General features: G+C 41.4%; 1 protein-coding gene and 1 pseudogene across 1 annotated transcript in view; one reads left to right on the forward strand and one right to left on the reverse strand.

The window, feature by feature from the left end:
• LOC148035558 (Cyclophilin-like peptidyl-prolyl cis-trans isomerase family protein) overlaps positions 1–14,716 on the reverse strand; it is a 144,059-nt gene extending 129,343 nt beyond the window's left edge. Inside the window, exon 1 of the mRNA XM_087677519.1 lies at positions 14,499–14,716. Within this exon, the coding sequence (XP_087533645.1) occupies positions 14,499–14,639 (141 nt within the window). The 5' untranslated portion in view covers positions 14,640–14,716. The remainder of the gene's footprint in view (positions 1–14,498) is intronic.
• Positions 14,717–21,728: 7,012 nt separating this feature from the next.
• Positions 21,729–23,308, forward strand: LOC148035559 (putative 12-oxophytodienoate reductase-like protein 2A pseudogene; annotated as a pseudogene).
• The last annotated feature ends 352 nt before the right edge of the window (positions 23,309–23,660 follow it).

Below are 23,660 nucleotides of genomic sequence, written 5' to 3' on the forward strand. Positions count from 1 at the left end.
CTAGTAACATTAGAGACTAGATACAAATTAATCAATTAATGTCAATCTAAGAGTCAATAACTGCTCAAGGACACATGGGAGAAAAAATGGCATAGCCAATTTAATTATTGGTTGGTGGAATTATTTTTTTAGACACTAAAATAATTATTAAATTAATATTTAAAAATTAATTTAATAAGTTGGATAATACTAAAAAATGAAATTAGAAGACTATCACTTTGCAAAACTTGCCCATACAAGTGGGAAAGACATTTTTAAGACTCTTAAGAGAGAGAGAGAGAGAGAGAGAGAGAGAGAGAGAGAGGATCATTCCAGGCTTGTGCAAGCACAGAGAGAGAGAGAGAGAAGGCTGCCATAACTGCTAGAACAATTAACATGCCATTTCTAGCCAGCAAGACACCCTCCAAGAGCTAGTGACATGCCTTAAAGAGACTACATCAATAGTGAAAGCAGTTTGAGAACTGTTTCAACCAAATAACATCACATTCAGTGTGTTTCATCAGTTGAGGTTGCTTTCATGGCTGTCTAGATAGGGCACCAACCAATTTCTTCTATTTTCTCGCGATGGATATCTCGACTTCCTCTCTCTAACGTTTTCTCTCATCCTACAGCCATTTCTCAACTCCCCCCAACATTCTCCAACAATTTGAGTTATCAGAGGTGAGAGAATGGAATATCTATATTGTAAACCTTAATTTACGATAGAAATTACAATTTGACAACCACCTAAGGATGCATGCTCAAAATCGAAGGCCTAGAACTTGAATTCCAACAATAGAAATTAAAAAATTTCATGGAGATTCAAGAGGCCAATCAGCCACTGTCAATTTGGGGCTAAATTTGGCTCGCAAGGAGCGGAATGAAGACCAATTCTCCAAGCAAACCACGAGGCAAATTGATTAGACTTACTGGTCAGTTTCGATAGTAAGAGACACTTGGATTAGCAAAGGGGATGAAACTAGCCTTCGTTCTCGGATAGGGTGATACTAACCTGATTTACCACTAATTACAGCAAGTAGACAATTCACATAAACTCAAATGCACACTTTACCACTTTAATATTGGACAACGGACAACCTGTTGGCCCCAAAACCAATGCCCCTTGTGGTATTTCTTTTACTTTTATTGCAAATGGATGGAGTACAACTGAGATCTTCTGATCTCCTCCACTAATCCAAAAGCCTTTTGCTATCAAAACTGACAAGAAGTCTCCAAACCAGCTTGCCCCTTTGTTTGCTCAAGGATCAGCTCCTTGAAAGACAAATTCTAAATCTGATATTGGTTTGTTGGACTCTTGAATCTCCCTCAAATTCCTCAATTTTAGTTGCTAGATTTCAAGTCCTAAATCCTCAATTTTGAGCACACATCCCAAGGTGGCTATCAAATCCTCATTTCGACTATAAATTAGGACACAACAAAGATTGACTGAAATCTCTTCCTCTGATGGCTCAATCTGCTACAAAATGCCAAGATAACTTAAGGAATGGTTAGGGATGAGAGAGAAGTTGTACATAAAGAAATTTCATAGTTACAACACAAGAAATGCTGAAAAACTGTTGCTGCCCTTCTCAAACAGCCATGGAAGCTGTCACCTATAACTTAGGACCACCACAAAGACTATTGCTCCCTCCTGTATGCTATCACCTATACCAGAAGGACCTTCGATTCCGGTCACCTACTCCTTTAGGGCTCCAAACTGCTGTCACATGTGTAGGACTGATCCTTGGTGGCTACAAATCATATCAACAGCCTCTCCTTGCTCTCTAATACCCTCCTCTCTCATAATGGCTCAAATAGATTTCCACTAGCCCCTAAAAACGTTTTTCCCACTTACATGGGCAAGTTCTACCAGTAGCAACCTTCTAATCCCATTTTTCAATATCATCCAACTTATTAAATTAATTTTTAAAATATTGCTAATAAGTTTAGTGCTCAAAAAATTAATTTCACCAACCAATAATTAAATTGGCTAGGCCAATTCATCTTCCAAGTATCCCTAAGCAGTTATTAACCCTTAGAGTAGCATTATTTAATTAATTAATGCCTAGTCTCTAATATCACCACTAACATTAGTAGACAATAAAATGGTCTAGGCCAAAATCTGACACTAGGTACCATCTAGTACCTGTCAGGCATAACTTATTACAACTTTTACCTTTGGCACCAACTAACATCTTGCGGCCCTAGGTCCCACATTGTGAAATAATTAACTTGCACCTCACATGTGCAAGCCATATTAGCACACTTGATTTAACTTTTAATCAAATGCTAGACAATGCACTAAAATTTCATGTCTTCCTAGCAGAAATTGATAGTATCCCAGTGATGGAACCGTGAAACCAACCTTTCTTCTCAAATAGGTTGGTACTAAACTAACTTAACACTAATTACAGCAAGTAAACATTCACATAAACTTAAATACGCACTTTTACCACTTTAATCTTGGACAATGGACAGTCGGTTGGCCCCAAAACTTGTGCCTTTTCTAGTATTTATTTAACTTTTATTGCAAATGAATGGAATACAACTAAGATCCTCTAATCTACTCCACTAATACAAGTGTCTCTTACTGTCAAAAGTGACAGTAACCCTCCAAACCAATTTGCCCCTTCATTTGCTCACAAATTGGCCTTCACCCTGCTCCTTCAAAGACAAATTCAGCCGCAAAACTAAAATTGACTTGCTCGCCTCTTGAATCTCCCTAAAATTCCTCTATTTCAGCTGCTCAAATTCAAGTTCTAGGCCCTCAATTCTGAGCATACATCCCAAGGTGTGACCATCAAGGCCTAATTTCTACTGTAAATTAGTATTTACAACAAAGATTCCACTCTCTCATCCTACTCCTACTATTCTTTCATCGGCACAACCACTCCTATTGCTACCTCAAAGAATGCCTTCACAAATAAAACTCGTTTTAATAGATTAAGCTTCACTACTTGGTTTAACCTTATGCAACAAGTGCTTGAGTCTCGTGGTCTTTGGAATCTAGTAGTTTGTTTAAAGTCTATGCCGAACCCTCAATTAGCCCACCCTAACCGCACTCATCAAAAGAGAACTCGCAATGCTACAACAAATTTAGAGTTAATACAAGGATTACTTCTTAAGTTCCATTCTTAGTTACAACAGTTTTTCCTTGCATCCAATCATTCAAATCCTCTCTTTGACTACTATACAGTGAGATCACACCTGACGTATCAATCTCAATTATAAGCCGCAAGAGTTTTCTATCGAGGAAATGTATAATACCAAGGCCTAATCTAATTTAACATTAATTACAGCAAGTATAAAATTCACACAAACTGAAAATGCAAATGTTACCACTTAATCTTGGACATTGGACAACCTATTGGCCCCAAAACTTGGCACCCCATGCAATATTTCTTTAACTTGTATTGCAAATGGATAGAGTACACCTAAGATTATTCGACCTCCTCTACTAATCCAAGTGTCTCTTGCTGTCATAAATAACCAGCAAGCCTTCAAATCAATTTACCTCTTGATTTGCTGGAGAATTGATCTTCACTCGTGCTCCTTGGGAAATTAATTAGCCCGAAATTCAATGTTGACTGGCTAAGCTCTTAAATCCTCTTAAAATACACTTATTTCAACTCTGAAAATTCAAGTTAGAAGCCTTCAAATTTGGGCTTGCTTTCCAAGTTGGCTATGAAACCCTAATTTCTATTGTAAATTAGGATTTACAGCAAAGATTCACCAAAATCTTCTTCTCCAATGGCTTGCTGTAAAACTTGAAGCAAAGCTTGAAAATGGATGGAGAAAGAGAGAGAATGTTGTAGAGAGAAAATTCAAAGATTTGTGACGAAAATTTGGTGAAATTGAGCTGTTGACCTTGTTTTTTATCTCCAAATGGATTCACCAAGAGTGAAGGGAGTATCATGGGTTGAAATCTTTAGGAAAAAGTGCATCAACCGTGATCATAGCATCCCTTGGTCAGGAACATGCAACCATCTTTACCAAAAAGGCCTCCAATGGCTAAGAAATGAGCCCAAAAGCAAGTAGCAGCAGCCCCAAACTCTCTTCCAACAACTCCAAAATGCAAAACTGAGATTTTCTTCTTTCTTCAATCCCAATTCAGCTTTCCCATAGTTGCCACGGTTTCTAAAACAAGACGTATGAAATAGGTTTCATACGAGTTTCATAAAATGTTTGAAACAAGTTTCATTCGAGATATAGAAGTATGAAAGTTTGATATACATATATTGTATGACTCATGTGACGTAGAAAACACAAATTGATATTATTAATTATTCTATACAAGGCCAATGAACATTCAACATAGCATCAAAATTTACATGCATCATAGTCCACTATCCATGCCCAACATCAACTTTAGCTGTAAAAGAAGCCATTAATATATGCAATCATCATGGATAACAACTCAAAACAAAACTCCAACGATCAATGTCAATATCCATATCAACATATTAAGTAAATCCATGAAAAACGATAATTACAAAAGTACTAAGACATTTAGGGTGTAGCATTTGTGAAAGTTTAAACAAGTGTTTCATATGTTTATGAAATGCCTAGGTATGAAACGAGTTTGCTAACCTTATGAAATGTGTTTCTTAGCAACCATGAGCTTTCCCAAACTTGCATGGGCAAGTTTTACCAAGTGGCAACCTTCTAAACTGAATTTCCAGCATTATTCAGCCCATTAAATTAATTTTCAGAACATAAATTCTGAAAATTGATTCAATAATTATTTCTATGCCCAGAAAGATAATCTAACTAGCCAACAATCGAATTGGCTAGGCCAATTTATTACCCAAGTGATCCCGAGCACTCGTTAGCTCGAAACTAGCATAATTAATTAATTAATATCCATTCCCTAGTGTCACCACTGACACTAATGGCTGATTAAATATTCTAGGCCAAGTTCTAACACTCGGCACCACCTAGTATCTGTCATACATAACTTATTACAATGTTTGCCTTTGAGATCCAACTGATATCTCAAGGTTCTAGGTCCCACATTGTGAAATAATTGACGTGCACCTCACGTGTGCCAACCATCGCGAACACTCATTAGCCCAAAACAGGCATTAATTTATTAATTAATGTCCATTTCCTAGTGTCACCACCCACACTAATGGCTAATTAAACGTTCCAGGTCAAGTTTTGACACCCAACACCATCTAGTACCTATGACACATAGCTTATTATAACTTTTGCCTTTGACACCAACTAATATCTTAGGGTTGTGCATGCCCCACTATGAAATAATTAACGTGCACCTCACATGTGCAAGTCATATTTGCACATTTGATTAGCTTTTAATCAAATGCTAAGCAAAGCAATAAATTTCACGTCCTCATGACAATAGGCCACCATTGCCTCCACTCCCCTAGCACAACCAAGTGGGGTTGCACCTCCCACAATTGTCCCATCTACTCCTCCTAGCATGCATGCCACTAAACATGTGGCACACGAACAACCTCATCTTCCCCCACCTTACAATACTCTAGTGTCAAAATAGTGTAACAGAACGATATGCACTCATACCATATTAGAGAGAGTAGGGTTTGGGGAGAGAAACACAATGTACAGCAAACACTGAGAGAAGAAAAAAACCAAAGAAAACATAGAAGAAGACAATGATGAATGACGAATCATTGAATCATGCTAAGAGAAGCAAGCGAATATAACAGAACCGAAGCTCTAAAGAAGCAAGCTAATACAAAGAAGCCAAAGCTCTAAAGATGGCTGCACTATCTTGTCTGATTAGGCAGCAACACCTATACAAAATCTACACTGCAAAGGGAGCAAAACACAATCCTTTGAGCAATAGGGTATAAAAGGTAATGTTGAAGATGAAGAACGACTGCCAAGGGAGTAAACTATAGTCCTCTGAGGCCGTCGAAGTGAAGGAAGAAGATCACCAACCTATTGATGCAAACTCCGAAGGGTGAAGGACAAGATGGCCTGCCAAATGAAGAGATCCAACCCCAAATGGAACAAGAGCTGCAAAACACAGCCTCCTACAATAGCAGGTGGCCACCAAAGTTGATGCCGATGCCGATGCCGAGAAGGTGTCTAGACGGCAAAACATAGCCTAGTAGGTGACACTAGATACTGGGAGACACACCAAATGGAAAAATACTACAAACGTAGTATTGATGATGGCGCCAAGTGAGGAGGGTTGATGCTAGATGATGTAGGCTGCAAAATTCCAGGTGCAAATGGATACAAAATCCACGAACCATAATATCCTCCTCATGGGATGTGAACAACAGTGGAGAGGATGGAGAAAGGAAAAAAGAATAAGGAAGAGAGTGACAGTGTTAGATGGAATGAATATGTGTGTATCCCTTGATGATACACTAGAAGTGGAGGAAATTTGAAGGTGATGCCAAATCCGCAACCTTTGTTTGCCTTCGCCAATGAAGAGGATCTTTAGATCTCTAAGCTTCTCGGCTCTAATACCATGTCAAAACAATGTGATGCAATAGTATGCACTCATACCATATCAGAGAGAGAGTAGGGTTTGTGAGGAGAACCACAATGAACGGCAAACACTGAGAGAAGAAGAAAAACAAAGAAAACATAGAAGATGATGATGATGATGAGAATGATGAATCACTTAATCAATTATCATACTAAGAGAACCACGTTGATACAACGGAGCCAAAGCTCTAAGGAGGAGTTCATTGTCTTATCTGATCGAGGGCAATACCTGTAGGGAATCTACAATGTAGAGGGAGTAAAATGCGATCCTCTAGGCAGCAAGGTATAGAAGGTAATGTTGAAGATGAACGATAGCTGTCAAGGGAGAGAACTGCAGTCCTTTGAGGCCACTAGAGTCAAGGAAGAAGATCACCAACTACTGATGTGAACTCCGGATGGTGAAGGACAAGACGACCTACTAGATGAAGAGATCCAACCACACATGAAGCAAGAGCTGCAAAACATAGCCTCTTGGGATAGCAACTCCCTACCATAGTGGATGCCAATGTGAAGAAGGTGTCTAGACAACAAAATGCAGCCCAATACGTGACAGCAAATGCTAGAAGACTCACAATAGATGGAAGAATGCTACAAGCACAAACTTGATGATGACACCAAGTAAGGAGGGCTATCACCAAATAATATAGGCTGCAAAATGCCAGGTGGAGATGGATGCATAAGCCACAAACGGTAATGCCCTCCTTGTGGGTTGTGAACAGCCAATGGAGAGGATGGAGAAGGGAGAAGAATATGGAAGATAGTGACAGAGCGTCAAAAGAATGAATGTGTGGCATGATCATTGGGTGGAGTCAGTGCCATATTTATAGGCACAGACTATCTCAAGTGGCACCCACTGAAGTCTCTTGGGTGGCACCCGAACACTAACTAGTGATCCAAATAAAGCCTTTTTGGGGCTGTACATGGAAACCAAAATAGGAATGGAAAAGAAGAAATGTAATGAATGACTTGGTTTCTCAACATCCAAAAGGTTTGGGTCACTAGTCTACTAACACTACTCGATTTGCACTCATTGCATCCATTCCTGCATCTCCTCTTGTATCCCCACCTAGGACCATTCCTTGCCTTGACATCAGGTTTTTGTATTTCAATCTAGGACTGATATGCAGGTTTGCACCGATCCTTCTTAAGCTAGAGACATGGGGAGTTCACCCTTCCTTTGTGGTTTCATATTCCTAGGAGACTTGCTCTTTTACCAACATGGAGGCTTCCCCTCCTAAGGCGGATCTTGCAACATCTCTTGATGCTATCACAACGGTGGCTTCTCCAACTAGGATGCTTGATCCACATCCTTCTTCATGGTTCTCATCACCACACATCCCCCACATCAAATTCCTCTTCCTCCTTGGACATCAATATCCATGGTTGAGAGGGGGTTCATACCCTTCCTTGGTATTCTACAAGTTTTCACATTTGTCTTGGACATTAGCCTCCCTTCCCTGTTGTACCTACCCTTTGCATTGCATGATTATCATCATCTTTGTAAAAGAGCCCTTGGGCAAGTGAACAATTTCCCCATGAGGAACACTGTCTAAGTGGCACCTTGTTGCTTGCACATTCTCATCATGTAGCATTACTCTTTGTATCTCATTGTATAGAGCACCCCTCAACAGATCCCAAGCTATCTCCGTCGATGATTCTTTTACCACCTTACCAACACACCCCCTTACTTCTTCACCCCTTTACCTCTTCTACATTGTACTTCGTCACCAATACCCATGGACCGTTAGGATAGCTTGTCTGTTTTCACCATCCCTTTTTATTTTTCCCCTCAAGCATGGTTACTTGATACGACAAAAATATTTTTTCAAACCATTTACCCACAGAGAGAGAGAGAGAGAGAGAGAGAGAGTGTGTGTGTGTGTGTGTGTGTGTGTGCTTCCATCTGCCTTTACAAGTCTTGACAGGCCACTAGGCAACTGCCACCAACAAGCACCCTTTGTCCAATACCTTGGCCTCTCTGGGGTAATCACTTCGGCTTCCTTGGTTAGATAACCATCACCTCTATAGTCTTGCCAGGCCATTAGACAATCGATGTGCACAATGCACTCTTTGTCCAATGCCCTAGCTACTTTGGGGTGGGACGTCTTTGGGTAAAAATGGGCTTGAGCTTTTCTTACAATCACTTTCTAGCAACAAGTTTAGACATGAGAGGGGGCATTGAGATAAAAATGCATATTAAAGTGATTAACTCTTTTCAACAACCCCAAAACATGTAATTACCAAACTTTCATTAAAAAAGAAATCCTTACTAGACAGTTTCTATGTCCCATAAGCCAAACCCTAATTTGGAAGGATCCACTCATCTATAAATAGATAGGCTGCCCATCATTCAACCCCATCGCATTTTGCACATGCAACCCCAAATGATACATGCCACGTCACCATCAACCCCCTAGCAGCTCCTTCAACCCCAAACAACCACGTTTTCAGCTCCTATTGGCCACCCTCCTAATCAGCTTCCTTGTGGGCATCTAACACATGGAGTTTTGCTCAGTGCAAGCTCATACAACATCAGACTCATCTTCCTTAGCTATGACCCTATTGTTCTCAGCCTCGACGATCAGTTTCCAGCATTTTTTGGGTGGTACACTACTACGTTCAGCCAGATTCAACCTCCAAATTGCTGTGTGTTGGTTACAGCCTTCTGCACTTCCTATTTCAATATCTTTTCATCCCTCTAGTGGTTACAACACCCTGGATCTATCTCCGGTGGACATCACTCCTTGACTCCTTCCATTGCTCTACCTTTGAGCAGCTTGTACACTCTTTCCATCATTTACAGCGTTGATTCAAACACCTAGAGCTTTGCTCAATGCAAGCTCGTACAACACCCGACTCATCTTCCTTACTAATCACCCTATTGTTCTCAGCCTCAACAATCAATTTCCAGCAGTTTTTAGGTGATACACTCCTGTGTTCAGCCAGATTCAGCCTCCAAATTGTTGTATTTTGGTTACAGCCCCCTGCCCTTCTAGTTACAGCATCCTTTCATCTCCGACTGGTGGTTACAACGGTTGGGATCCATCCTTGGTGGACTTCGCTCTTTAACTCCTCCCATTGCTCTACCTTTCAGCATCTTGTACACTCTTTCCATCATTTACAACATTGATTCATTCACTTCAGAGTTCTCTTTCTTCTCTGTTTGTGTTTGTATCTTTGCATTTTGCGTTTGTGTTTTTGCATTTTGTGTCCTATGTTTTTGTGTTTTTGTCTTAAGTTATTGTGTTCTAGCCATTTTATGTCCTCTCGTTGCAACCCTAGCATATCTTCACACGAATCGCTCACGAACAATTAGCAACACACCAGAATGAGTTCTAGCAAGAACACCAATGTGAAAACACTTGAAGCCAATGCCCCTTAGGGACACAAACCTCCCAGCTCATTGCCATCCTACACTCAACCACTCTCCACACTCCACACACACTAACAACTTACACAACCTAGAACCATGGCCCAGAACAAAAGGTGAGATGATGAGTGCAAGGAGCTCTATACTCGCTCTATATCACCAGCCATAACAAAGTACACAACATGCATCCAAATAGACTACCTAGGAGAGCCTTCCAGGTCTCTAGGCAACTAGCTCAGGCAAGGCATGAGACTTCATGGTATACACAGGTCTAGCTATGGCTCACAGGCTATGGGATCGACATGGACCACCTCCCCCTTTCAACATGACCCTGATTCCCCTTTCATATCCTTCAACATGGACCACCTTCCCCTTTCAATATGACCTTGGCTCCCCATTCACACACCTCTCCTGCATTGAGAGAAACTTGGTCATGCAACGCGACCTTTACCAACTACACATGCAATATACATGGATTTCACCCCAATAACTCCTTCCCCCAAAGATGTCGCATTACAAGCTTCTTTATGAGGACTACAAAAATTGCTTCATTAAGAGACCAAGATACCTAGACATATACATGCCACATGAGATGCGAATAGCCATTCGCCACCTTAGGTTATCCTCTCATCAACTTGAGATCAAGACAAGAGAACAACCCACATTCCTAGAGATAAGTGGATCTATAGACCATGCCGAGAGCAGGTGGAGAGTGAGAATCGCATCTGCAGAGGCAAAGTCTATAGTACAGTCTAAGCTACATACCCTACGCTATTTGCAGGAGAGACCTCCCTCACACTAGTCATGGAGTCCCTAGACTAGTGCTGCTTGGGCCAATTCCTAGTCGAGATTGTTGGCAATCATGTGTCATGCATAGTCATCTCCTATCTGTGAGCCTCCGTCAGAATCAGACAAGGACATTAGGAGCTCTGACACTCAGTCTATCGTGTGTTTTGACAGAGGAGGCAGCTCTTTCTATAGCATGGGTTTCTTTTTCAATCGGTTTTTGGTGTGTTCACACTAGTTGAGGTTTATTTCCATGCCTACATTTCTTTTTTAGTGGCTAGTGGGGTGGGCAACCTGCATTTATTAGGGGTGGCTTGCTGTTTATTTCTGCCAGAATTATTTTATTGCTCCCACATTTGATTAATCATTCACATGTTCATCTTTTGCAAGTTTCAACACACTCCAACATACAAGACCTCTTCTCCATCTTCCGATGCTGCCTTCTATCATCAGCCTAATCCAATGTCCTCAAGGACGCCTTGGGCTATACACAAGGACTAATCAATCCTCTTTTGTATTCAGCCTTCATTCAGTTCAGTGCAGATTTTCTCCTTCCATTATCTTCTTCTTTCATTGCAGTCTTTCTCTTCCCTTCTCTCTCCATGTTCATGTTTCCTCCTTTGTTGCACTCTCATATGGTATCACTGCCAAAGTGAGGACTTGGAAGTTTTACAAAAAAAAGGACCACACTCAGCTTGCTGTTTGGAGCAGAAACGTCACAAAGAATGTAGAATTTATGCATTGTTCAAGCTTTCTATATAAGTGTGCAGGCCAACTACAATCTTCATTTTGAAGGGTCTAACAGGGCTTACCTCCCTTTGGCCTCCTGACACAAAAAACAAATTTCCTAGCATGCTTGCAAGTCCTTTTAAAGAGTTATGAACTACCAATTTGACAGGTTTAATGACTCAAATGCGGAGACCGTTTAGTCTTCCATCGTTCAATTGTCACAAAGAGCAACACGAAGATCGACATTTAGAGCCTCATTCTCGATTTAATAGATCAAGGCCCCCTTCTTCCCCCCTATTTCTCTACATCGTTCCCACACATCCCATACTATTGGTCCTTGTGTAGCCATGATGGCTCCTTCTGTTCAAGTGCCCATGCTTCCTTCTCTCCTCAAAGAAGATCAACTTGATGGTGCAAACTACTCCCATTGGTCCAACAAAGCAAAGTATATCCTTAGCACCTTCAACTTATGGGACTTTGTTACTTACCCAATCCATTATCCAACGGAGGATCTTTGCATTGGTTCTACAATGGACCTAGCAGCCCTCTAGGATCTGCTCAATTCTAGAGAGCAATCTTCTCTCTTTACAAGTCTATAGGATTCTATCCTTGTCATGTCCCTAAACTTCGCACCACAATGGAGGTGTGGACAAAGCTCTCTTCTCTATACCACCACAAGAGCTTTGCCCACCATATCTACAATCCCCATAGAGAAGAATCTCCGAATGCTTTCAAGTGATGATTTCCTTTTTATAAGTTTTTATGCAAGTTCATATAAACAAGATGGAGGATGTGCAAGATGAGCTTGCATCCCTTGGAAGGACGATTTCATCAGAGAACATGGTGATGATTCTCATTACTCAATTGCCATCTCCCAAGTATGATGTCTTCTATACCAACTTGCTTACCTCCACGGTTCGAGAGACTCTTCTATGGGAAGAGCTAGCTTTGCTTATTTTGAAGCACAAAGAGTGACTCAAAGAGATTGGTACCATTGGATCCAACCTTATTAAGGCTTTTACTGCAAGTTTGGCTAGGGGGCAACAAGAAGGGCAAGAAGGCAAAGAATAAGAAGAGTTTGTAGGTTCAACGTTTGGCTTTTTCCTCAAGCTCTAACACAAATTCAAAGACATATAAATGCCCAGACAGTGGGAGGACACTCATCGAGGAGAAATATTGGAAGAAATACCCTCATCTTCGTCCAAGAGCGAAGGATAAGTCCATACTCCGTCACATCCATGAGATGGAGGAGCCTTCATCAACTATCTCATCTTTAGAAAGGCCTTAGCCTATTGACAATGGTGCCTTTGAGTCATATGGCTCCTCAAGGAGTTTTGTTGCAAGATCTTCATCCATCTAAGGCTATAGTCACTGTTGATGATATTAGTTCGGTGCCTACTAGAGGTGTTGGCACTTGGCCGCTATTGCCTAACCGTCCATTGAGCTCCATTTCAAAAGTCCTATACATTCCAAACTTAGGCTTCCCCCCTCCTCACAATTGATGGCCTTAATAGACTTAGTACTCAAGTTGCCTTTCCTGAGCAAGCTATCTTTGTTGAGGATTCTTCTATAGGAACCATTTTAGTGATGGGTTGGCAAGAGAGAGGGCTTTACAATCTCTATTCCCCTTCCCTTGTGCAAAGTCCTCCGACAATTGTCTATTGCTACACCTAATCTTGATTATGCACCATCTATCCCACAAGTTCCGTCCCATCCCCCACCATCTTCTCTCATGGTTCCCTCATATTTCCCATCCCTTACAAAGGGGGTGATATCATCAATGCAGCTCTGGATTCCCTAGCCCCTTGTGTTTCAAAGGGGGACTCCTGGGATCGTGAGGAGCTTCTTAATCGACGGGTTTCATTGAGGAAGGTATCATGTGAAGTAAGAAACTACGAGCATCTTTGGCGTCAAAAAACGAACTAGCAATCCAAGGATCAAACTAGGAAGTGCAGCACTAAATATGAAAAATGAAAATCTAATAGGTGGAAGACTCTATCTGCTTGTAAACTTACAATGATTGTTTGAGTAAGAAAGAGCTGCAATCCCTTGTTCAATGTGTGACTATGGAGTATGTTAGGAAAAAGGTTAAGAGAGATAAAAAGTGGCAATCTAACCTTCACTAGCTAATTTTTAGTGAAATGAAGTCCCTCAACTTTCATACATATTTAACATTGTTAAAAGATGAGCTTAAGGTGGAGACATAGAGACGGCCAAAGCAAAGAGAATTGCTAAGAGACTAAGAGCACATCAGAAAACAAAATAGATTTTCGCAATAAGCAACAAAATAATGTTAGTCGCCCAAATGAGCTCTCTTCATTAGACCTTGTAGTACAAGGTAAGATCTAGATATATTTGACAGATATTCTCAACCTCCTTGTCTCTACTTCTCATTAACCCCTAAGTCAACATTTGCACAACAATCGTTCACATAGGCTACTGCATAGAGCAGTGGTAGGATTAGTCTTAATAATGCAGATGGTGCATTGTAAGCCTCATCCAGCAAGCATAACAAGCACATCTCCAAATGCAAGATGTATGCCCTTGTCCTCCAACCATTATAAGCAGGATACCGTAATTTGTTGCATCATACAAATCACTGAATAGGGCATCAAGTAGGTTCAAGAAGTTTCTGAAAATTGATTGCAGCAGTAATAGGTGATGATAAACAAGAGCAGTTCTCCTGTGCAGCGACACAAATATGCTAGATAATGGATACGAATAGCAGAACCTAACCACGATATTCAGTGCCACAAGAATACAGAACAGACACACAACGTCATCCAGTTAGCCTGTATACATCGACCAAATATATGATGTGACACAGCAGTATGAAGCGGGCTTGCATACATTGGACACTAAATCCTTTGCCTGGCTGAAACACGTTATCAAACTCGAGCAGGAGGATGGAAACATGAGGGAAGAACTGTTGCTGCGTCCAGGGACGACGTGTGATAACACGGCGCATTTTGCCCCGTGCTCTGGAACAGAAGCACACAGCCTACAGTCTGGAATGCTTGTTTATTTAATGCATCGTAAGCGGCTTGTATTTTCAAGCCCCATACCCAAACAACAGAAGCACGCTGCGCATGGTCTATATATGCTCGCGTCGTGCATTGAACCGAGGAGGGGGGACGATCGATGGCACCTGTGCATTTACTTCCTCTGAAACCTGAGCTCTGACGCGAATGAGGCGGTTACTGCGCTGGGGAAGACGATCGCGAAAGGCATCTGGATTGAGTGGCGAGCGCGCGAGGCACCAAAGATGTTGAGGGTGTAAGATGGCCATCGATGATCGAACTTCTTTGTTCGCGGCGCTGGGTTTCCCGGCAAGACAACAAGATCAAATCAGATAAGGTACGTACCAGTTACTAGCGAATCGTGTCACTAATGCTTCACCATCACCCTTGCAATGGCCTAACTCCCTTACCCAACTTGCTTGGTGTGGCGTGGAACACTAGGCAAGACTTTCATGACCTAAGATGTCCGAATGTACAAGAAGTTCCATAAAAATCAAGGTGGTAGAATGCAGAACCCATTGTTGTTAGGACAACGCATTTTAGTCTCTCTCTCTCTCTCTCTCTCTCTCTCTCTCTCTCTCTCTCCATGTGTGTCTTTGAGTGTACATGCACACACAGGACACTGCATGATGTTTGTTAGCATTCCTCCTAGTCCAAGCTATTAGCATGTGAACATCCTTTGATGTGGTGGAAATGAGGAGGCTATGCACCAAACGATCACTTGAGATAGAGAAATGAGATGTTGTGATGACGAATTGGAACAAACATAAGCATGTAATGTGGTAAAACCTTGCATGGACTCCAAAGGCCTAGCATCAAAGAGCCTAAGTGCTCAAGGGTTTCGATATGCACAATGTGCTAAACCCTTGCATGAACTCCAAAGGGCTAGCATCGAAGAGCATAAGTGCTTAAGGGTTCCAATTGAAACAATGTGCCTTCATGCAATAGGGAAGTGTGTCGGGATAGCTTACGAGTTGTAGTCCTATTGTAGCTTCTACATGCTACCCATGCAACTCATTGCATTAGCTAGTATCAAAGATTCTGGACCAATGGCATAGCAAGTGGATCCAACCTACAATTGAATATGTGAGGTGTCTATTTAAGATGTTGGAAATTTGATAAGAAGGCTATCCAACAAATCAAAAAAATATTGTTCGAATGCCACACACCCATTTCTTGCCATTGTACAACAATAGTGTGGATCTTATGTATCTGTCACTAAATTGATTGCTTATTATGTATTCTCTATTTTAAAAATTTATGTAAATAAATTAATAACTCACTTTTCTTTAAGTGTTGATGATGATCTAGCATGGCCATGAGACCATTTAGAGACCAGTATTCCTAGTGCATCACTTAATGGGCTGATCAAAGCACTATGACGGGGATATTTAGTACAAGCAGTACAAGTTATGAAGGGCAAAAGAAGTGTTTGCCAAATGTAATAGTGTACACAATAACTAAGGAGTTACACATAATGAAGATGGATTAAGTTCTAAGAAGAGAAAGTGCATTAGTATTGTGTATATGTATTTTGTGTGCATCGAGGACACTTGGGAATGTTTACTTCTGTGTAATGAGCATTGCATTCATTTGGGATCATTGTCTCCCTTACAAGTCAAGGTTTAAGGTATTTTCTTTCATTAAGAAAGACGAGAGAGGGAATTCTCTCACTAAGAAAGATGGTAGACGTGATCCTCTGGAAGTGAGGAGAGAATTAATTTTCTCTTTCTAAGGTCTAAAATGACACAAGCTTTTGTGTGGAATTCAATCTTAAGATTGAGGCCCAAAGGCAACTTTATGAACTCTCCTTAAGGTGGTTGCATGGACCACAAGTTAAGAGTACAATTTAAAAAACTTTTTTTTAAAGACATGGTAAATCCATTTTTAAAATATCTCACGATAGAAACAGAATCTCTAAAAATGGCTTGTGAAGGTTATTAAAAACAACGAGATCTACAACTTTTGTGTTGGACGTTTTTTCATCCAAATAATACACAAAGAGATATCTTGAAATTGGTGCTACAGAGTAGGTCCTAGAACAGCCACATCTTGCATGAAGATCAACTCAAGTCTCTCTCCAAGAAAAGAAGCTCTTGAAAGCCTATAAAAGAGGAGTCTCTCCTTGGGTGTGAGAGAGGTGAAGGAAGCATCACTTTGCATGCATCCAAGAGGAGAAGAGAAGGTGCAAGTGTTGCGGAAGCTCTGCTGAAATCAAGTGATGCGGAAGCTCTACTGAAATCAAGTTCTAAGAGGAGAAGAGAATATGCAAGTGTTGTGGAAGCTCTGTTGAAATCAAGCGCCAAGAGGAGAGCCCTACACATATTGTGTAGGAGAGAAGGAGACTCAAGAAGGATCAAAAGGTGCCAACTTCCAAGTTATGCGAGTGTTAGCCGGTTGTATACCGTGCAAGGAACCATAATCTTGTTTCCAATATCTACAAGAGCTGGTTTATGTGTGACAGAGGGGCTTGCTCCTTGTCAATAATATAACTCCAGAAGAGGGGGGGGACTTGCCCATCTTCCAGTCCCTAGTGCGTTGTCAATCTCTCTCTCTCTCTCTACATCTTTCTTTTCTCTTATCTGTTATCTCTTTGCGCCAGCATAATATTCACCATACATATTTTAAGTATATAAGAAAGTCGAGTGTGTATCTCGGATATTATAACAGTGGTATTAGAGGAGGTCTCTTTGCTTTTCTCAAAGTAAAGGCGATCCTTGCAAGAAGAAAGTAAAGATGGCAATTGATGAAGTGCCTACAAGTGAGCAATTACATGCTCGATTGATAGAGTATCGTAGCTTGTTGGAAATTCTCAAAGTAAGTCAATTGATTGACAGCTTAATGGCAAGGGAAGAAGTTACTTATAAAAAACCAAATCCTCCAAAAGATGGTGATACTGGAGGAAACACCATTGCACCAATTGATGGTGAAGGTGCAAAGTATCCAATTGCTAAGAAGCTTCCTAGAAGGAAGAAGGACTCTCGGGTCAAGAAAAGTAAAAATACCTCACCTTGAGTGAGGCAGATAAGGAGGGAGTCATCTCAGCAACCAGCTACTCCCTTGATTACTCAAGTTCCTCATCCTCCTCATCGTCTTCTAGTTTCTACTCTCTTGGTTCTAAGTCTTGTGCAATCCGTAAACAGACAAAGAGGGACCATAAGAGGAGCAAGCTTAAGAAGACTAAGACTTTCAAGTCTAGGGATAAGGACATAAAGTTTGACTCTTACTCTGGTAAAAGAGATCTTGCTAAGGCATTAGCCTTTGTCAAGCAATTTTAAGTTACTTTTTCTTATGGTAATTTCTCAGAAAAGTCCAAGCTCATGCATGTAGGTATGCACTTGAAAGACACTGCTAGCAAATGGTGGTTGACTCTCATTTTGGAGGGAAGGAAACCTACGACTTGGAAAAAGTTCAAGAATAAGTTTTATGCTCAGTTCTTGTCTCCTGATTTTAAGAATGATGTCAAGGAGTGGGATTGGCTAGGTCAGAAAGAGCATGAGAAGGCCATTAGTTATGTGAACAAGTTTTGGTCTACTCTTCTCATGGTTACTCCTTTCATGGAGATCAGTCATGAAGAGAAGAAAAGGAAGTTTGAAGCTGGCCGACTCACTCATTTACACAGAACCATAAAGGTGTATCCACATGAAACCTTATCTCGCATGATGGAGTCTGCCATCATAGTTGAAAGTTTGCATACACCTGGTACATCTCAAAAGTTGGAGATGAGTTCTTATAGAGCTAGACAAGATCAACTCTATGGTTAACCAAGAGATAGGACTAATCGAAGAAGACCTACCTTTACCCGTGACCAATATTCAAAGCTAGAGGGTAACAAGAAGAAGCGCAAGTATCTCTCACCCTTTGAGATACAAAAGTACAAAGAGGAAGGAAGGTGCTTTCTATGTGGTGAATTAGGGTATATGAAGCCTAATTGTCCTCACAAAAGGAAGCAATAAAATGTGGCTAAAGATCCTCCTCCTCCATCTTCAAATTCTATTCCGGACGAGGAAGCTAATATCATTCAAATGAGAAGAAAATACAACTGTAAAAGGGTTGGGGAACACTTAGCAATCAACGAGTTTTGATACTCTTTGATCCAGGGTCCACATATAATTTTGTGTCAGTAGATATTGTTGAAAGGCTAAAATTCCACCGAATTGATTGGGAACACCAATTGGATCAAGTTCAGACTTTTAACCAATTCTACTCCTATCCAAGGGAAGTTAAATCTTAGAATTGGGGAATTACCGTGACCAAGAATATTTTCTACTTGCACCCATTGGTAACTGTGATGTTATCTTAGGCATGCCTTAGCATTACAAGATTAGACCTCTTCCCGATTTTGTTAAGAAGACCCTTGCATTTCAATTCAAGGGTCGGAACATAGTATGCATTGGTGATGCTAGAGATTGGCATGTGCCAATGGTTAATCATGTTAGCATTTCTAAAGAAATGAAAAAAGCTATTTGTGCGTACATGATTTTTGTGAGAGAGTCAAAAGAAGGTAATGATTCAAGGGCACTTGATGCCTCTAATGAACACACAATACCAACTAATGCTTCTAAGTCTTAAACTTTAAAAGAACCCCTCTCTTCAATTGATCAAGCCAGTTGTTAAACAATATGAAGATTGTTTTAGTGATTCACTCCCAGGAGAGTTACCTTCTAAGCACCCGGAAGATCACACAATTGATCTTGTCCTAGGCAGTTCACGACCTAACCAACCGCCTTACCAAGTAAGTGCAAGTTGGCAAACAACAGGAGATCCTAAAACAAGTAAACAAACTGTTGGAAAAAGAGTTAGTTCAACCTAGCTCCTCTCCATACCGCTCTCCAGTCTTACTTGTTCAAAAGAAAGATGGTTCTTTCCATATGTGCATAGATTGCAGATCTTTGAACAAGATCACAATCAAGAATCATTTTCCTATCCTAAGGATAAATGCTATCTTGGATAAGTTGCAAGGGGCTAGTATCTTTAGTCGCATTGATCTCAAGAGCAGCTATCACCAGATACGGATAGCACCTGAAGATGTTCATAAGATAGCTTTTCGTACAACATTTGGACTATACGAGTTTTTAGTCATGTCATTTATTTTGACTAATGCACCCACCACATTCAATCGAATGATGGAGAGAATTTTCAAACCTCACTCAAAGTTCATAGGTGTCTTCTTTGATGACATTGTAGTATTTTTATGGTCTGAAGAAGAGCATAGAAAACATCTATCTATTGTTTTTCAAGAGCTTCGCAAGCATAGACTACATGTCAATGCTAAGAAGAGTGAATTATTCCTTTCGAAAATTCATTACTTGGGCCATATTTTCTCACAATTTGGTGAGAATGGATATTGAGAAGATTCGAGCCATTGTTGATGATTGGCCTACACCTGCTTCTGTACATGAAGTTAGAAGTTTCTTGGGCCTATGTTCATACTATAATAGGTTCATACGAGGTTTTGCAAATGTTGCATCTCCTCTACATGACCTTACTAAGAAGCGAATGCCTTTTTGCTGAGGATCAAGGCAACTACAAGCCTTTGAAAGAAATTAAGTTTCTTGTAGCTCACTACGATGCTTCTAGGGATTGCATTGGAGTTGTGCTTAACCAAGAGCATCATGCAGTAGCATTTGAGAGCCGACACCTCAAGGATCATAAGCTACATGCTCCAATATATGAGAAAGAGCTTATGGTAGTGGTACATGCTCTTCAAGTATGGAAACACCATTTACTTAGTGCAAATTTTGTTATTAAAACAAATCACCAAAAGTCTAAGATACTTCCTCGCTCAGAAGAAGCTCTCAGAGAAACAAATGAACTAGGCAAATTTATTATCTATGTTTCATTTTTAAATCCTTCATACATCTGGAACTAAGAATGTGGTAGCAAATGCTCTATCACGGCGACCTCGAGTAGATGCAATCACAACTGTTTACCGTAATGAGTTCATGGATTTACCCAAAATGTATGCAACTAATTCCGACTTCTCAACCATATGGAATTAGCTTAACTCAAGTCAGTCGATTACACCTTACTCAATTCAAGATGGTTATTTGTATCATCATCAAGCAATTTTTGTAGCATTACCATCGCGACACAAGGTAATGGATGAAGCACATGCATCTCCATATGTTGGACATAGGGGTATTCTACCCACCATTCAAGCATTGGAAATACATTTCTTTTGGCCCACTCTTAGAGCTGACATTAAAAGACATGTCCGTGAGTGCAAAATATGCCAAAAAGTAAAGTATCACATGCATAAACCACCTGGTCTACCGAAGCCATTATCTATTCCCAATGAGCCTTGGGAAAGTATAGCCATGGACTTTTGTAATGGAGGGGAAATACTTAGGTCAAGTTGACCTAAGTATAAAAGGTGTAAGGGACACTGCATAGGCACCATTTGATGAATACACATTTGTCCTTTCACCTTCTTCCCTGTCCTTCCATGGCTGCTAGCCATTTCTCTCTCCTCTTCTTGCCTTTCTATCTCCTCGTCACCCTCTTTCTCTCTCTTCTTCTTACCTTTCTCTCTCCTCTCCCTCTTTTTCTGTAGTCCTTCTCTCTCTCTTTCCCCTTAGTTCACACAGTTAGGTCTCCTTCATTACAATTGGTATCAGAGTCTAGGTTCTTGGTCCCAGTTAATCCCTCATTTTACCCAATTACAACTTTCTAGTTACATGGAATTTTGAGTCATAGGTACACAAGTACAGGGAGCAGTAGGGGAGTTTCCAAAGATCTCTAGACCACAAGGACTGCATGCAGAAGCATTAATGGCAGCTTTCTTGAAGACCACACAGACCATGGCAGCCTTTCTTGGAGTCTTAAATGGAGCTTGGACCAAAAATGGAGGCAGAAAGACAAAAATGGCAGGTCATTTTTCAACATTAAGATAAAAATTCTAAGGGTTTTAGTGGAGGAGGACACTGAAGCATTTAGAGGGAGCACTGGAGTGACCAGTGGGCATTCCCAAGAAGAAGACTGGCAGCATCGAAGACTTTTCAGAAGAAGACAGGCAGCATTGATCCTTCCTTTCTCTCTCCTCCTTCCTCAACCCTTGCACTAGTTTTGTTGGGTCTGAGTCAAAGTAATGGCTCACATCTGTGAGTGATATCTTTGAAGCGTCCAAATTCTGGAATTGAGCACCCGCAGTGACAAGGGCCATTTCAAACACTTGCCGCTTCTCTTTCACTCCTATGCCAGGAGCATCTGAGTCAAATTCGAATGACTTACGCTTCAAGTACATCTCCTGGAGTTTCGCCTCCTCCCCATCACCAATTCGGTAGCCACAGGTTTGTTGTCGTACTCCTTCCACAGCCGCCATTGTTCAATTTGCTTCTGCCTCCCTCACAACTGCGATGGAAGAGAAGTTAGGGTATCCCAACTCCTTGAGTAAGGAGGTTCATGTGGCCGCCAAACTGCCTGTTCTATGCCTTGAGGTTACAGGCCCCAGTGGCAGCGGAATCAGTGTCCATCTCCGCTGATTACACATTGTGAGGATTCTGGGCTTCTCGCGGTTCAATCCATGGCGTCTCTCTCTCACTCTCTTTGTGTGTGTCTAGTGCTTCTGAGAGGAGCATGTGCAGATATGCCCTCACTTGACTCTTCTGGCCCCTCTGAAGCTCGGCAAGTTCAATCTTAATCACAGGGTTGTGTTGGCCCTTGTAACTCGTTGCAGAGCCCTTAATTATGTTCCACAGTGTGCCCACATCGACTATTATGCCCAAAGAACAACCCCTGGTGGCCTGCTCATGTCTGAAGCTGTAGCAGTCTCTCAACAAGGTAGTGGGTTTCCTCATTCCCCTGGTATTTGGAATGATGAGCAAGTGGAAGCATGGAAGAAGGTTGTAAAAGATGTGCATGATAAGGGGGGGATCATCTTTTGCCAGCTATGGCATGTGGGCCCGGCAACTTGAAGGATGTAAATCTGTTTCCTCAACTGAGAAGAAGATTAGTGAGGATTGGTCCATAAGGCTTCCTGATGGACTTATGAATCAGTACTCATAGCCACGTGCCCTTGCGAGCGAGGAGATACCAGCTATAGTCGACCAATTCTGCCAAGCTGCCAAGAATGCTCTTAAAGCAGGTTTTGATGGGGTTGAAATCCATGCAGGACATGGGTACTTGGTGGATCAATTCTTCAAGGATGGGATAAATGATCGAGATGATGCATATGGTGGTTCTATTGAGAATAGGTGCAGGCTTGGGTTGGAGGTGTTGTCTACTGCGGCAGGGGAGGTGGGCCCAGAGAGCACTGCCATACGAGTGTCACCTGTCATTGACCACATAGGGGCCACGGACTTGGATCATCTCTACCCTCTATATCAACTACATCCGGACCAGCATTCAAATCGAGGGATGGCCTTGACCAGGATACACTGGTATCTCCACCAGGCAGATCCGAAATGCCCACAACACCCTGAGACATGCCACTTCTTTGCTGAAATGGGAGTTGATTCAATGTAGGTATGTGCAAAGAACTAGGTCCATCATCTCTACCCTCTATATCAACTACATCTGGACCAGCATTCAAATCGAAGGATGGCCTTGACCAGGATACACTGGTATCTCCACCAGGCAGATCCGAAATGCCCACAACATATGACCTCCCAGAAGCACCGGTATGAGGCAAGGAACTTATATTGATGACCTCATCCTTGTGGCTCTTCCCCTTCTTGTCCCCCTCCGGAGATACCTCTACTTCCATATCCGTCTGAGTTGCATTAGAGACTAGGATCTCGGGCAGCTCAGACACTAATGCCTGAATTGTTGACTAATTGTGCAACCCCACAGCTTTGACCATGCTACAGCAGTTCCTGAGCCAGCTGCAATTGATGGAATTGTTGTAGCTCAACCAGAAAGGAAGCATTCTGTGGCGGTGCTGCATTTTTGTAGGAACAATTCCTCTTCTGCTCCTCATAATCGGGATCGTCTATAGGAAGCTCATATCTACACACAGGGCATGAGTTTCTTGAATTGAGCCAAGGAAGAATGCAGACACTGTGATAAAGATGCAGGCATGATAGTTGCTTGGCAGGATCACCAAGTGCAACCACTTCTTTGCAGATGACACACAATGCTGAGCCATCCTCAAGATTGAGTTGTTGTATAAGAATGGAGGGAAGGCACTCCACAGCCGACTTAACTGCTGGGGGAGCTCACCTCCGAGAGTTTTCAGTATCAATCTGTTGAAGCAGCTCTTCAAAACCTTGAGCATCCACATAATCCCCTGGATTTCCCACATGATTGTCCACATCAGAACCTTCCATGTGAAATTCTGAGTCATAGTT

Source organism: Lygodium microphyllum, chromosome 5 (genome assembly GCF_053477565.2).
Source record: "Lygodium microphyllum isolate KBCC chromosome 5, Lygodium_microphyllum_v1.1.10, whole genome shotgun sequence".
Classification (NCBI taxonomy): Eukaryota; Viridiplantae; Streptophyta; class Polypodiopsida; order Schizaeales; family Lygodiaceae; genus Lygodium; species Lygodium microphyllum.